Consider the following 15,620-nt stretch of genomic DNA (forward strand, 5'->3'; position numbering starts at 1 on the left):
GCTATGCCCATCTGCCACCTTCCAAAAGCATGATAAAAATAGCATTTGGATTTATTGGATATGGTAGGACATTACATTCACTACCACTACCTTGGCCTAGCTTCACAGCCACGAATCTCTGGATGAGGAAAGTAAAGTTCAGAGGGGAGTGGAGGAATGAGTAATTTTGCTTTGATGACTTGGCAGTTCCTATCAGCTTCTCTTTTAAGAATCTGATCTTTGTCTCTTTCTTTTTGCATCTTGCCCAACCTGTAGAGTAGCCCACACAAACCCCCCAGGAAGCTCCAGATCTTCATTTTAGATTCTTTTGGATCATTGCTGTGCTGTTTTTCCAGTGTTCTAAGAAAGCTGGCATTTCTCTCCAAAGCTAGTGATGCTTCATGGTCCAACTATAAGTTATGCTTGTATGTTCAGTTCCTACCCTGGAATTAAACAGTTTGCATTCCTCATCTGATGGAGGCCATGCTCTCAGAGCTAAGCAGAGAGCTCCCTTGCTATTATATTGAGGGTTGAAATGGCCTTTAGGTGAGATTGTAAGTCTGGCATCCCAGGGGTGTGTTTTGAAATGGTGAATGCAAGAAATATTTGCTTAACTGCTTATGTGTTCTGACATCTATTAATAGAGGAAATATTTTTATAAATGAGAATTAATATTCCTTATTGGGTGGGGAAAACAAAAAAGGTTGTAGAGCAGTTGACAAAATTTGCGATATTAAAGGGACAAGAAAAAAAGGGCTTATTTTAATTTGTTACTGCAAAACCAGTTATCTTATGAGAGAAAAGACTTCAAGCAACCTGAAACTTGCAGTTACTTTTATTAGAAGGTGTTGTTAAACTGAAGGATTTTTTTGTTTTTTTGTTTTTTTTAGAATGTTTAATAGATCTTGAACCAGTATTGAGAACATTTGATGAAATATCTATGCTTGAAGCGGTGCTTCTGTTGAAGAGAGCTAAGGTAACTAGTTTTTTATTTACAATCTTTTATGAAAAGTCTTTGAAACAGCAGCCTGTGCTTATCCAAAGAAACTTAATCACAGTGTAACATGCTGATGTGAATTTATGCAGTCATGTCCTATAGCTTTCTAATGCACAATTAATAAAAAATATAAATGTTTCTTTCAGTTGCATTATGAGTCGGCATGTATTCGCTTGTGCCAAAAGAAAAACAACGTGGAGCTGACATCTCTAAACATACCTCTGAATCTTAGTCCACAAGAGGTAAATCTTTAGTGTTTAGAGTTCAATCTGTTTCCCAGTACATTGTGAAAATATGCTGAAAGAGTTGTAATTCAGTAAGAAGGAATCTGTTCTTCCATTCTCTTCTGCAGTTTGCCTTCCTACTCGGCCACGGAATCATACAATGCAGGGGAACTAGCAGGGTCAGGAGGGCATGCAGCAGGGGGGAAGTCTGTAACCTCTGCACATCGCAGAGCAGATCTTTTCACCATTTGTATATGGAAATAGTTGCAGATGGCCCAAAGAAGCTGGGAGATCCAGCCAGTTATAAACTTTGCGACTGAGGAACACATCTACCTTTAAAGGGAGTGTAGTTGTTTGCCTCACTGAGGGAGTGCTCTGTGTACCAGCAAATAGGAGTCTATCCCACACCTTGTATGAGATGGCTTATACAAGGTACTGTGCCTGTTTTTAAATTCTTGTTTTTCTTTTGCTCATACTTATTATGGACATAAAAGGTTGGGTTAGATGGTGGGAAAATATGATAAAACTTCAAATGATTTGAGGTATTTTAATCGTCAGTGACTTGGCCACCTTGATAGGACAGAAAAAGAGGGAAATGATCAGGATCTCTATTTTGTTTAAATTTTTACTTGTATATAATGGCATTTATTTCAGGAAACGTGTGTTCCCTCCATGCAAAATGATGCACTTCCTCTCCGAAGTTTCTTACCTGAAATTCCAAGACATGGGAGTTTGCCTGAATATAATGTCCTCTCATCAGGTATGCAACCTTGCTGAATCAGACTGATTCATAATATTTTATTAAAGTTGACTTTCGATGCAAGTTGTGCCACACAATGGTAGATAACTTGATTACCTAATGACGTGAAAATAGAGGTGCATTTTTCATGGCTGAGCTTATGGCTGTGAACCATGTATTCATGTCTAATAGAAAGTTGGCAAAATTCTCAGATGAAACTAAGTTGTGAGAGATTGCAGATACCACCTAAGTCAGCAAAACGCAGTGAGATCTAGAGGGAGTAGCAAGTGACTTGCATCTGAAATTGAGATTCAGCTTAGAAAAAGAAAGATTTGTGTGCTTATTAGGAGGAAGAGTCTGGAAACCAGTAAAGTTCACAGAGTAGTTGACATTACGTTGCCCTTTAATACTGCAGTGTCAGGGCGTAATGTAATGATGCTGCAAACCGGAGTCGTCCTATCACAAGGAAGTGTTAAGAAATAGTTTCTCTTTTTCTGCAGCTCTAATACAGAAACATGTGGTGGGGCCCAGTTATGGAGAAATTTGATTCCATTCTTGAGTAAAGACTAAAAATGTGTTGATGTCCAGAATTCGGGGGGAAAATGAAGATCACTACAGGCTTTGGGGAACCGAGTTATGAGAGATTTAAAAAATTAAATATGAAGCATGATTAACTATCAGAAAAAGGGTCTATGGAGAAACTTGATTATGAAAGTTTCTTCACAGTGTCTGAAGATAAAGTGCGTATGATGATTGTTTTGACCCTTTTAACTCTATTTGACACAGTCAGCTGGAAGATATTATTGACACATCCATGACATTTTTCAAGTGGCTTTGGTTCTTTCATTATAAGAGGTGACAGGAGAGAGTTTTATACAATTATTATTTACTTTGGTAGTATTCTAAGTCTAAGTCATTGATTTGTATCGTACCCCAAGTGTGCCACAGAAGCACCTTACAAGTGTAGAGGTCTGCCTTAAAGTGTAGACAATCTGCCATAAAATCAGGCAGGCTTAGAAGACGAGGCCCTTATACTCATGGCAAGGAACAGAGTCGAAACTAATTATAATTTGTAAGCCATTTCATAGACATTAGGGCTGGAAGGGACCTCGAAGATCATGGACTCCAGCCCCCTACCCCAGGGGCAGGAAGTCAGCTGGGGTCATAGGATTCCAGCAAGAAAAATACCCAGGTTTCTCTTGAAGGCATTCAGAGTAGGTGCTTGAACCACCTCCAATGGCAGGCCATTCCAGACCTTGGAGGCTCGGACAGTAAAGAAGTTCTTCCTTATGTCCATCCTGAAATGGTCTTGCAGGAGTTTATAACCATTTGACCTTGTCATCCCTTGGGGCGCTCTGGTGAACAAATATTCCCCCAGATCCTTGTGAACACCCTTTATAAACTTATAGGTGGCCATCAAGCTGCCCCTGAGCCTGAGCTTTTCCAGGCTGAAAAGTCCCGTGGCTCTCAGCCTGTTGTCGTAAGGTCTATTTTCCTGACCTCTGATCACACGTGTGGCTCTCCTCTGCACTTTCTCAAGCATCTCCACATCTTTTTTTGAATTGCGGAGCCCAAAACTGGATGCAGTACTCCAGCTGCGGCCTCACCAAGACCAAGTATGATGGGAGAGTGACATGCCGGGATTTGTTTGAGAAGCATCTATGGATGCAAGCCAGCATTTTGCTTGCTTTACTAGCTGCAGCATCACATCAAAGGCTCATATTCATCTTGTGGTCAATCCTGACCTCCAAGTCGCTCTCATCTGTAGTGCTAGCCAGCATAGCACTGCTGAGCCTGCAGACATGCTGCAGGTTTTTCCTCCCAAGGTGGAGAACCTTGCATTTTTCGGTGTTAAAATACTGTCAGGTTCTCATTCACCCATTTCTTGAGCCTGTCACAGTCAGCCTGGATTACTGCCCTGTCCTCAGGTGTGGATGCTTTACCCCAAAGTTTGGTATCATTATTGAACTTGGCCAGTCTGCTTTTGACTCCAGTAATCCACATTATTAATGAAAAGGTTGAACAAAATAGGTCCAAGGACAGAGCCTTGAGGGACCCCACTGGTCACAGGGCACCATGATGATTGACTTCAGTCAGCCACCACCCTCTAGGTCCAATCCCCAGCCAGCGGATCGTGGAGGGCCCAAGGCTGCAGTTGGCGAGTTTTGCCAAAAGGTGGTCAGATAGAAGGCTTTTTTAAAGTCAAGATATATGACATCAATCTCTTCCCCCTTGTCCAGGTGATGGGTCACCTGGTTGTAAATCGAAATGAGATTGGTCAAATGTGACCTACCTGCAGCAAATTCATGCTGGCTGTCCCTCAGGGTGTTGCCATCAGCCAGTCTGTTAAGGATGGCCTCCCTGATGATTTTTTCTAAGACCTTCCCCAGGATAGAGGTCAGGCTGATGGGCCTGTAGTATGCCAGATCCACTTTCCTCCCTTTCTTGAAGATAGGCACCACATTGGCCTTCTTCCAATCATTGGGCACTTCACCAGAGTGCCAGGAGCTCTCAAAGCTCAGCCCCTGGCATGGATCTATGATGCTAGCCAGCTTTTGAGTACTCTGGGGTGTAAACCGTCAGGGCCAGCTGACTTAAAGGTGTCCAGCCTCTCAAGCTGTTCCTTCACAAGGTCAGCATTGATGGAGGGCAAGGAACCACCCTCGCTTAGGCGTCCCTGTCCTGTAATGGGCAGGGGCATCCCATGGGACTTGTGAAAGACTGACACAAAGTACCCATTTACCAAGTTGGCTTTTTCCTGGGCGGCGGTTGTCAGTTCTCCCTTTTGGTTTAGCAGGGGTCCAATGTTGCCCTGGCTTTTCCTCTGGCTCCCCACATAGCTCAAAAAGGACTTTTCATTGTCCTTGATATTTGTGACCAGTTGGAGTTCCGTTGCAGCCTTGGCTTTCCTGGTTTGCTCCCTCTAGGTCTGGACCAGTGCAGAGTATTCCTCCTTGAGGGCAGATCCCATCCTCTATCCTTTGTAGGCCTTTCTTTTTAGCTGCAGGAGGACCACCAGTTCCCTGGAGAGCCGAGGGGGCTGCTGTGCCCTCTTGTTGCCTTTTCTCCAAGATGGAATAGCCTTAGCTCGTGCATCTAGGATCGCTCCCTTGAGGAGTGACCGCTCTTCCTGGACTCCCCTCCCTTTGGGGTCATGGTCCCTTAGGGCCTCACCAGCAAGTCTCCTGAGCTTGTCAAAGTCACCCCTTGAGAAGTCAAGGACCTCTGTACTCCTGACTGACTTGACAGCTTTTTGGCAGGTGGTGAAGGTGATCAGCTCATGGTCGCTGTCACCCAGCTTCCCTTTGATGGTTGCTGATTAGGTCGTCTCCGGTTTCCAGGTCAAGTAACACTTTGCCTCTTGTTGACTCGTAGACTTCTTGAGTCAGAGCTCATCGTCGCACGTGAGAGAGCTTTGTGACCATTCGGATTTGGCCAAGCACTCTTCCCACAAGATATCCAGGTAGTTGAAGTCCCCCATGACAACCATGGACTGGCAGTGTGCAGCCTCAGCCAATTCCCTGGCAAACTGCTGGTCAATCTCTTGATTCTGGAAGGGAGGTCTGTTGTAGACTCCCACCATTGTATTTCCTGTGCTGTGTTCCCCACGGATTTTAACCCAGAGGGCCTCTAGTTGTCCCCCCTGGGTGCCAATGTCAGCTTGTAGGGATGCGTAGCTCTCCTTGACATAGAGAGCTACACCTCCGTCCTTTTCATCCACTCGATCTCTCCTGTACAGGGTATAGCTGTCTGTATCCGTGGGTCAGTCATGGGTGGAGTCCCACCAGGTCTCCATTATCCCTATGACATCGTAATTATTTGTGTTGAACAGGAGGACAGGTTCCTCCTGTTTCTTCCCCAAGCTCCTGGCATTGGTGTACAGGCATGCAAGTGTCCCCTTGGGGGCCCTTGCCCTGCCCACAGCTTACTGTAGGGCTGGGGCAGGGGTGGGCTCCCTTAAGTGCCTTGGCCTGCTGGCTTTGGCTTTGCAAGGGTTACACAGTGGGCCAGGAGTGGTGGTAGTCCATCCGTCCATCCATCCCCCCCACCCCTCCCTCCTCTGTCCCCCGGCAGGCTTAGTTTTAAAGCCCAGTGGAGCAAGTCAGCCAGTATGGCTGAGAAGAGCCTCCTCCCCAGCAGAGAGAAGTGGAGGCCGTCCCTTCCCAGCAGCTCACTGCCTCTCACCAAAGAACAGACTGTGGTCATGGAAGCCGAAACCTTCCCAGTGACAGCAGCCTTTGGTTCAACTACCTGTATCCTCCTCTCCCTCCTCAGCCCGTAGCCCAAAACCTGAAGGATTGAGGAAAAGACCACCTGCGCCCCCAACCACTTAAGCCCTGCTCCCAAATCCCGTAGCGCCTCATGACCTGGCTGAGAGGGTTCCAAGCTGTCATTGGTGCCCGCATGGATGAGGGTAGTGGGCTGAAAGAGTTTAGGGATCTTGAAATGATTAAAATTTACTGCCATGAGTTGCTTTTTCCTTTACTATGTATGGTTAATTTGTTTTAAGTCACACGATTGAAGGATGCTAATAGCCCTTTGCTCTCATGAGGAAGTAATTCATCCCAATGTATTTTTTAAAAAACTGCACATAACAATAAAACATTGATTATTTTCCCTCTGTTTTGAATAATCATCACAGGCTGAATACGTTTCCATCTTTGTAATCAGTTTCAGCTCTAAGTTTTCATGCCATTGCAAAATGTTACCTACCATTTGGAAGTTACAAATATTGCAAGGAATGTTTTCTTATAAAGTAATCCTTTGGAATGCTTGTTTCTTAAGAAAATGGAACCATGTCCCTTTTCCTTGAATTTTCCCAAACTTACATTGAAACAAATTATTTCCTTTTGAAATGTTCCTGTGAAATGATGTACCATTTTTATGCCTACACCAGTTAATATGACCCTATAAATTTTAGGGTTTTATTGTCCTTTGTGATACTGCATCAGGGTAAAACTGTTACCATGCTTATTACTGCAGCTTCTTCTCAATTTCAGTTGCTTTCTATAGTCACTCAGTTCTGTAGTTTAATTGAATGTTTCATCCAGCATTCAATTTGGTCAAAGTCAGTATTCAAGTTTCTGTTTTCCCATGAATTATAGCGAAGGACATATAACTGAAAAACTTCCAAAGGCATGGAGGTCAGTCCTCTGCTGTTGTTGGCAAGCATGTCAAGTAATCGCATTCATAAATTAATCAACCCACATTTTTAAACTAACTATGTTTAAACTGTATCCTATTAGATGCCAGATTTTAAGGCAGATTGTAACTACCTCTGATGGTTAGAAACTTCTTGTTTCCAGCCTAAACTTATTCATGCCCAGTGAATACTCACTTGTTTTTATGTCAACATTGTTCTGGGCTTTAAAAAATTTCTTCTCTCTCCCTCGGTCCTTCTTCAACCCTCATTTTGTGAAGCCAAACAAGCCAAGATCTTTTAGTCTCCTCTCCTGTGACAGGCTTTCCATCCCTATGATCATACTCATAGTCCTTCTCTGTATGTATTTTATTTTCATCTTTACTGGTTGTGGATGACCAGACTTGTACATAGTAGTGTTAGAGTGATGATGTAGCCATACACTGCATTCCAGATATCAACAGAGCCTTATGTACTAGCATTAACTTTTTTGTATCTTTATAGAGGATACCTCAACTGATGCATCCTAGGATTACATTTACATTTTTCTTAGCTGTACTACATTCATGGATAGTCATAGGCATTCTGTGATTTACTAGTGCAATCAGATCTTTCTCCTTTCTGTTATTTCCAACTAAGATCCAGTTTATGGCAAAAACCCTTCTTGTAGTTCTGTAATGCTTGACCCTATGATTTCTACTGCTCGGTTTCATCCCTTTTGTTACTACAGTGTCAAAGCCATGCAGTTCTTCCTTAGTAATATATTTAGATACCTTCCAACTTTGGCATATAAAATATTCAGATGCCTCCTTCATGTTGCTGATGTGTCCCAATCTTGCGTCATCAGGAAATGTAATCAACTTGTCTGTGCTTTTTGTGCCAAGACCATTAATGAAAATATATTAAATAAAATCAGTCCCAAAGACTGATTCTTGAACTTCCCTAAAGCTGGCTCATTCAAAGTGGCCCATTCCCATTTTCTCTTACGCCAGTTTAAATTATGTTTCTTACAATTTCTTTTTCAACTCTCATCTTCTAATAATTTATCACATGGCAGTATCACAGATCTTTTACTGATGTCCAGATATATTAATCTTCCACATGTCCCATCTTTAATGATATCTTCTGGTTCCAGAAGGGGATTGTACATCTGCCCATATCTGAAACACTCCATTTTTGAAGCACTTCAACGTACTGCAACATTTGAAGTACATTAAGTGTTATGTCTAGCCATACTCTCAAATTTTACCCTTATGAAATCAGAATCTCTTGCTATACCTGGTTTGTGCTTATCCTTTTAGAATTAGGATTCAGAATGATCCTGATTAGGTTGAAATAAGAGGATGAAGTTTAACAAGGAGAAGTGCAAAGTCCTACACTTAAAAAAAACAAAAAACACACACACACAAGAAGTTAGTCTTACTGAGGCTATAGTTGGAGTACCATGTTCGTTTTTGGTACAGCACTTCCAAAAAGATGTGGACAAAGGAGAGCAACAGAAATGAATTGGATGTTTTGAAAACATGACAGCTGAGGAAAAGTTGGAAGAATTGGGGTTATTTAGACTAGAGAAGGAAATATTGACTGGTAGAGGATTTGTGCATGGTAACTTATCCTTCTTTGAATCCACAGGAGAACAAGTAATGGGCTTAAATTGTAGCCAGAGAGATTTAGGTTATATATTAGGATAAACTTTCTAAATGGTTAAGCACTGAAACAGATTATCTGAAAAGGTTGTGGAATCTGTCACTGAAAGTTTAAGCACAAGTTAGATAAATATTTGTCTTGAATATTTTATATACAAGTGATCCTACGTTGAGCAGTAGGGTGTTAAAGTAGATAAATCTTGCGGTCCATTCCAGCCTAGTATTTCTTTTATTTCTATGATTAATTTAAAATGAATCAATTTATGACCATTCAGTTCAAGGATCTCTACAGTGATCAGCTCTTCTATAATATCCTTGCCATTGCCAAAACCAAGTCTAAACTCAGCATTAAATCTCTTGTTAGTTCAGTGATTTCTTCAGGAAAGAAAGGTTGGCTATTGTATCCAGAAATTATTGGGCCCAGTCATTGGTAGCATTTGTTCCTCTATCTGCATCTGGAAAGTTGGTCTCCCATGACATAATTCCTAACAATACTTATCTTTCTACTAATATTATTGGGGATCTTTGAATAGTCAAATCCCAACCATAGTGATCTGAGCCCATAACTAGGGTGACCATATATCATGTTTTCACCAGGACAGTCCTCTTTTAAACCCCTGGTCCAGGCATTTCCTTATTGTGTTCAAATAAATGCTTTTGTCCCATTTTCAGCAGGATGTCCCGGACAGGTGTTTAAAACAACACTATTCCCAACAAAACCTAGACTGCTCCTCTGCTCCCCCTCCCCCCCACTCTCCATTGTTCTGTAACCTCACCTTTTGATGCCTGTTCAGCTGGGACCACAATTCATGTTTGTACTGTGTCACTCTACACCCACCCCCTCAGCCATGATTGCAGCTTCTGCTTTTGCTCACTGGCACTTTATGTGCTCCACTCCCTTGCTTGCTCAGCTGAGACTGGAACTTGGGGACAGCTGAGCATGCCAGAGAGCAGGGGGCAAACCAACAGTGTAGCATTGTATGACCACAGAAATATGGTCACCCAACCCCAGTAAAACTTCTTTTATAATCCTTCCCTAAAGTGACTATGACCATTGCTATCACTTTTTATTTAATGGTAGTATTAGAGTGATGTCATAGTTATGAGGGTCCAAAAATTATGCCAGAGGCAGGATTTCTTAAGGTGGTATCTTTTATTGGTCCAACTGCATTGTTGGAATAGAGTTAGACAAGCTTCTGAATGCAAGACATTCTTCAGGTCTTAGCAGTAAATGCCAGCACAGCACAGCTTCTTTTCTTCTGCTAATTGTCTGCTGTCTCTGGGAATCTCTTTCCACACTTCCTAAAGCTATTATTGCTCAGACCTGATGAAGAATATCCTGTATTCAAAAAGTTGTCTAATTCCATTCCAACTATAAAGTGGTTCAATTTTAAAAAATACCACCCTAAGAAATCTCTTATTATTTCATTGCAATCTATTGCATCATAGATGCACACTGCTATCTTTCCACATTTGCCTTTATCTCTATCTTTCCCTAACAGTGCATAGCCTTCAATGTCTGTATTCCAGTCGTGAATGCTATTCTACCCTGTTACTATTCTCTTTTACAGTATCAAGTCTCAGGTCTAGCACTGGTAGGTCTAGTTCATTTTATCTGTTGCCCAGCTCTTTGAATTAGTGTAAACAGGGGTGTCACACTCATTTTGTCCCTCAGGCTGGATCTGGGTTGCAGGGCTCTTTGTGAGCTGAATACAAAGCCACCTCCAGTGGCAGAGCAAGCTGCCTCAGCTGGTAACTGAGGCAGGATGCAACTCAGGAACCTGTGGACCTTAATGCCACAGCTGCTCACTCTACCCCTGAATTCCTGACCCCTGTAGGAGCCTTGCAGGCCAGATGACACAGTTCCACAGCTGGATATTTGATGCCCTTGGTGTAAAAGCATCCCACTTTTTTCTGACCTCACTTCATTTCTCAGCCAAATTACATACGGTTCTTGTATCAGATTTTGTTCCCATGAATATTAGTACTTCCCAAGCCTGAAGTAAACGTCTTTGATTAGTTCTTATAGAACTCTAACAGCCTCAGTTATTCAGATGTGAAAGACTTTTTATATCCGCATCTCATAACCTTATTTCTTGCAGCGTTGTGCACTCTTTCTTTCTAGTACATGTTAAAGTGAAAGGATGAGAATCCCCCAACTCTCCTAAACTTTCTCTTACAGATTCTCCTGTTGACCTTGCTAGATTTCATATGATTTTCTTGTGAAAACACACTGTACATCTTGACAAGCTAATAGAAGGTAGAAAAAATTCAGCTTTTCCCTGGGCGGTGAGAGAGGGCTTAGGCCTTTCAAGTTGTTAACATTCCATTTAAGCCTTACTTACCAGGATAATCCTTCCTCAAAAGCCTCCAAAGTTAATATTGTAAGGGAAATAAGTAGACACTATGAAAGTTGTTGATATGGCCTCTGGTAAAAACTCAGCTTGTTCCAGCTACTTATGGGTATATTCTGTTGCTTATGATTTTTTTGAAGTTGAACATGCATGAAATTGTTTTCTCAACATTTTTTTTAAAGCTTCCAACTCTAAGAAGAGAAGAAAAGTGGTGTAAACCTCAGCTTTATGATTTTTTTGAATTTTGTTTAGAGAAAAATTATGTGTTTTATAAAATAATTTCTAATGTGTCTTTTGAGGGGGTTGGGTTATCTTTTTTTATCTGAACACAAACTATGTGATTCTATTCTGTTATTTAAGATAAAGATGCCAATTCTGGAGGACCACTTTCCTTTCTTGATCATAGTATGGATGAAAATATCTCTGCAGCCCAAAGTGCTAAATTTTGTGTGTCCAGCCATCGCTACCCACCCACTTCCAGCACAGAAATTTCAGATGCATCAAATCCTGTGCACCGCCTGATGCGGTCATCAGTGTTCACTTCAGGTACAGCACATATTAATGACATTTTAAGTTCCAGTAACACTGAGGGAGGAAAAAGGGGCAAATGACTAATCCTGGGTGGCACATGGTCCCCTTCCTCCTGCTGTGCAGGCATTGCTGGTAACATACAACCTCTCCATCCCTCCCCCACCTGGGACTCCTGTAGCCACTGCACAGCAGTGGAGAGAGGCGGCTGTAGATACTTGAGGATCACCACCTGAACAGCTCTGCCTGAACCCAAGATTCTCTACCAAATTTAGCACTTCTGATTTTTAAGTAAAACCATCCCTGACTCTCTGAAACACGAAAAAGGGTAAACGTGGTGAGATAATATGTGAGGAATTTATGTATATACTGTATTTTAAAAAGTTACTGATCCCTGTGATTCATTCCCATAGCCAGTTAGCTATTTGTGGGGGATGTGAGGTTTTTATTTGTTTAAGGATGAGGATGGTTGATAGGATGGAATTAATGGGGCATATGATGAAACTGGTTGTTTTTTTTATAGCTTTTACTTCTAGAAATAAAGATTGAAGGTTCAAATAGCTGATAGAGAAATATTTTAATCAGCCTATAAAACAATAACTACTATCATGTTTTTAATGTGGAATAAAACAGTGAAACTTTGGCAGAGTATCACAAATCTGTCACTTATTTTTTACCAGAAATGTGTATTTTTTCCCAACTCACTGTTTATTTTACAAAACTGTAAATTTTAATTTAAATAGCTGTTTCATGAGTTTGACTTCTTTTCTTTTTTCTAAACTTCAGATTTTGCTCTAGAACCTATGCACCAGGACGTGGCCCACCACTGGATCCTAAGTAAAAGAGAAGAGATAGTTAACCAAATGACTGAAGCCTGTCTGAATCAGTCCCTGGATGCCCTCTTATCAAGGGATTTAATCATGAAAGAAGACTATGAACTTATCAGCACAAAACCTACAAGGACGTCAAAAGTCCGGCAACTGCTTGATACCACTGACAGCCAAGGAGAGGAATCTGCCAAAATTATAATTCAGAAGTTGAAAGACAATAAGCAGATGGGCCTTCAGCCTTACCCAGACGTGTCATCTACATCCAAGACTTCATCTTTAAGTGTTTTTTGTCGGTATAAAGCCACGTAAATGGTTTTTTACAGATAGTGTTCCTGTTTCTAATCATTACTTTGTCTGTATTACTTTGGTCTTTATTGCACTTTCATCAAGTTTGGTACATGAAAGTATTAGAAGCATAATTGAGGTTATATTTTGAAGTAAAAAAACTAATCAGTTTCAGAGCAACTGGGAGGCAAAATGCTTGCCACTTCCTCATCTAAGATACATAAGTAGTTTGTTATACGTAAGAAGAGAGAATACCCCTCATTCCCTATTCTAAATAATTCTTCTGTTTATAAATATCCTCTCTTTTAAGTAGGAACTCTCTAAACTTACAGGAATGCTGCTCACTCACTGTAGTGATAGGATTAATATAAAGGAAAAACTGTAGAACTGTACAAATACTCATTTTAGTGTAACTTATTTTCACATTAACCTCATGGGTAGTTCTATTCCTCATCCAAAATACACAAAGGCTGCAAAAACCGTATGTGCCCATGTCACAGGCTGGCTGGCTGTCTCTTATGGGGACTTGTGCCTGACCTCACCAGAGCGAGATCAGCAGCTGAGAATTAGATGTCCTTGTTTGATTTTTTTTGACTCACCTTTGAAAGAGTTAAAGGGAGAGGAAGACAGAGTTCTTCTAGCCTTAACCTTTATATAACTGAAGGTTCTGTCAGACTTGGGGAAAGTGTAAAAGGAACTTAATCCATTAGGAGAAAGGAGGCCCTGGTGTCAGGTGGATCAGAGTTCTCTGTTAAAGGGAAATGCCTTTAACAGAGAACTGCCTATAAACTAGGGCCTAGGCAGATGGAAAATAATGGGAAGCCTATAGGAATAGAGTTATTTTCTGCAGAGGGACCTTGAAAGATTTCAGAGACTGGCATTTTTGTAGAAGTGGTAAGAACTGGGAAAAACCCAGAATGGGCAATGAAGCTTAAGTCCAGGGAGGGCAGTGGGAGGGAGATTTGTTTGTATTTTTGTCTGTGTTTTAGTGTTTGATATGCTTAGAGCATCACCAGCTAACTCTTCTCTTCTTCTTACCTCAGCAGCATGACATAAATAGATCTATAATACTGGGTCTGATCCATCAACCTTTTAATTCCATTAATTTTTTTTATTATCTAAAAGTTATTGCATAAAGGTCAAACACACTGTCTGGTGGGGTAACAGTACACAGTAATCACCGTGATCTCCCTTGGGTAGCAAGCACAGGTGCTACAGAGCCAATACACTGACCTCCTTGGGAGTAGGTGTGGGGGGAGGTATTATTCACACTCATGTAGTGACCTCCTTTGGGGAGTATAAACATCAGCATGGAAATACCTGTGTTCACTCTTCCTTATCTTTAAGAGAGAAGCCTTATACAGTGAAAAGCAGCTGACTTTTTTTTTTCTTAATCTGCTTTAGAAAATTAAATACAGTGTAAGTAATTTCAGAAAATATATATTCTGGAACAAAGTATGTCTAAAGTGACATTTTACAGAAAAAACTTGTTTCTTAGGTTGTGTATGGAATGCTTTTAGCACTAAATATAATTTTGCATTGGAAAATCCCAGCCCAAAAGGATCAGAATCATCCTAAGAAATTACTATATTTGTCATAAGTCAAGTGAAGGGTCCAAATGACTGGGATTTGAAAGTCTGGAAGGAGTTTGTTTACTTTGAATTTTTAAAAGTGCAAATGGGTTGCTTACGTATTTGAACATAGTTTTTAGTTTTTGTCTTAACTTATTTTTATGGACTCAATCACCAGAATATGTTTAACTTGTGTGCAAAGTTTTTACAGATTACTATATAAATTTCAAACACATTTTTGCAGTAAATCAGATGTTTTGCATTTCAACCTTGTCTCTGTGTTTTCCATCTCTGTTCAGAATGTTTATAGTTGTATAGTATATGGTGCAGTTGTGCAGTATGTGGTGCTGCAAACATGTTTGTAGTGCCACATATCACACAATCTGGTGTTCGCTGCACTGCAAGGGCACACTACCTGAGCATGCACTGCTCCTCTCCCCTCCTCCCCCCGCAGGCTTGTTTTTACCCCTGGATATCCAGGAGTCAAAAAACAAACAAACAAAAAACCTGCAGGGAAAAAAATGAAGCAGCATATGCTTGGGTAGCATGCACTGCTGAAAAATGGAGCTGGGCTGTCTGGAACTGTGCTGCAGCTGCCAGCCATGCTCCGCCTAGCAGGATCACTGTGGCTGCTGCCCCAGGAGGCCCCCAGGACAGTGCTGGCCCCAGCCTCCCCTGCCACACCCAAGGTAACTTGCCATGCGCCAAAGTACATGTGGCATGGGTGTTCCCCAGGGATAAGTAGCTGTGGCATAAGGTGTACTGCTGCTACTTGTCCCCAGGGAACCAAATGTCCACACATGACTGGACACATCCCACAAATTTAACCTGGGACCAGGCAACACGGAAAAGACAAAAGGTGTGTAGAAACAGCAGTGGCCAAAGCCCAGCTACAGGCAAGGGGAGTGTGGCAACCAGGAAAGCAGTGGCTTTTATTCTTGCATTCCCCCTAAATTGGTGCCTGGGGCTGGTGCCTTGGTTGCCCTCGTCTAGTTACGCTGCAGCTAGTGTGCTCTAATGTGCGTGCTTTTTATAGTATAGATTTGAAGATGACTAGGAGGGGGCACTGCCAATCTCATTAGTAGGAGTTTGATTCCAAATCTAGATATTGTCTACATGGTATGCAGTTTTGTTTCATTTTATGCAAGAAAACTTACAGTTTACCCTCACCGTTTTCATAGATTTCATATACAGTAGGGGTTGGAAGGGATCTCATGAGATCAAGTCTAGCCCCCCTGCCATAGGCAGGAACTTTTTTTTCTAGTACCTATGTTTCATAAGGGGTTGCTTCAGATACATTGGAGCAACACATATCTAGAAAACCTTG

General features: G+C 41.5%; 1 protein-coding gene across 1 annotated transcript in view; it reads left to right on the forward strand.

The window, feature by feature from the left end:
• Positions 1-14,561, forward strand: part of RIPK2 (receptor interacting serine/threonine kinase 2) — a 31,772-nt gene extending 17,211 nt beyond the window's left edge. The window contains exons 7-11 of the mRNA XM_019550198.1: positions 870-955; positions 1,123-1,218; positions 1,855-1,960; positions 11,440-11,625; positions 12,394-14,561. Coding sequence (XP_019405743.1) covers positions 870-955; positions 1,123-1,218; positions 1,855-1,960; positions 11,440-11,625; positions 12,394-12,746 — 827 coding nt within the window. The 3' untranslated portion in view covers positions 12,747-14,561. The remainder of the gene's footprint in view (positions 1-869; positions 956-1,122; positions 1,219-1,854; positions 1,961-11,439; positions 11,626-12,393) is intronic.
• Positions 14,562-15,620: the final 1,059 nt, after the last annotated feature.

Source organism: Crocodylus porosus, unplaced genomic scaffold, assembly GCF_001723895.1.
Source record: "Crocodylus porosus isolate Cpor-Errol unplaced genomic scaffold, CroPor_comp1, whole genome shotgun sequence".
NCBI classification, from domain to species: Eukaryota; Metazoa; Chordata; order Crocodylia; family Crocodylidae; genus Crocodylus; species Crocodylus porosus.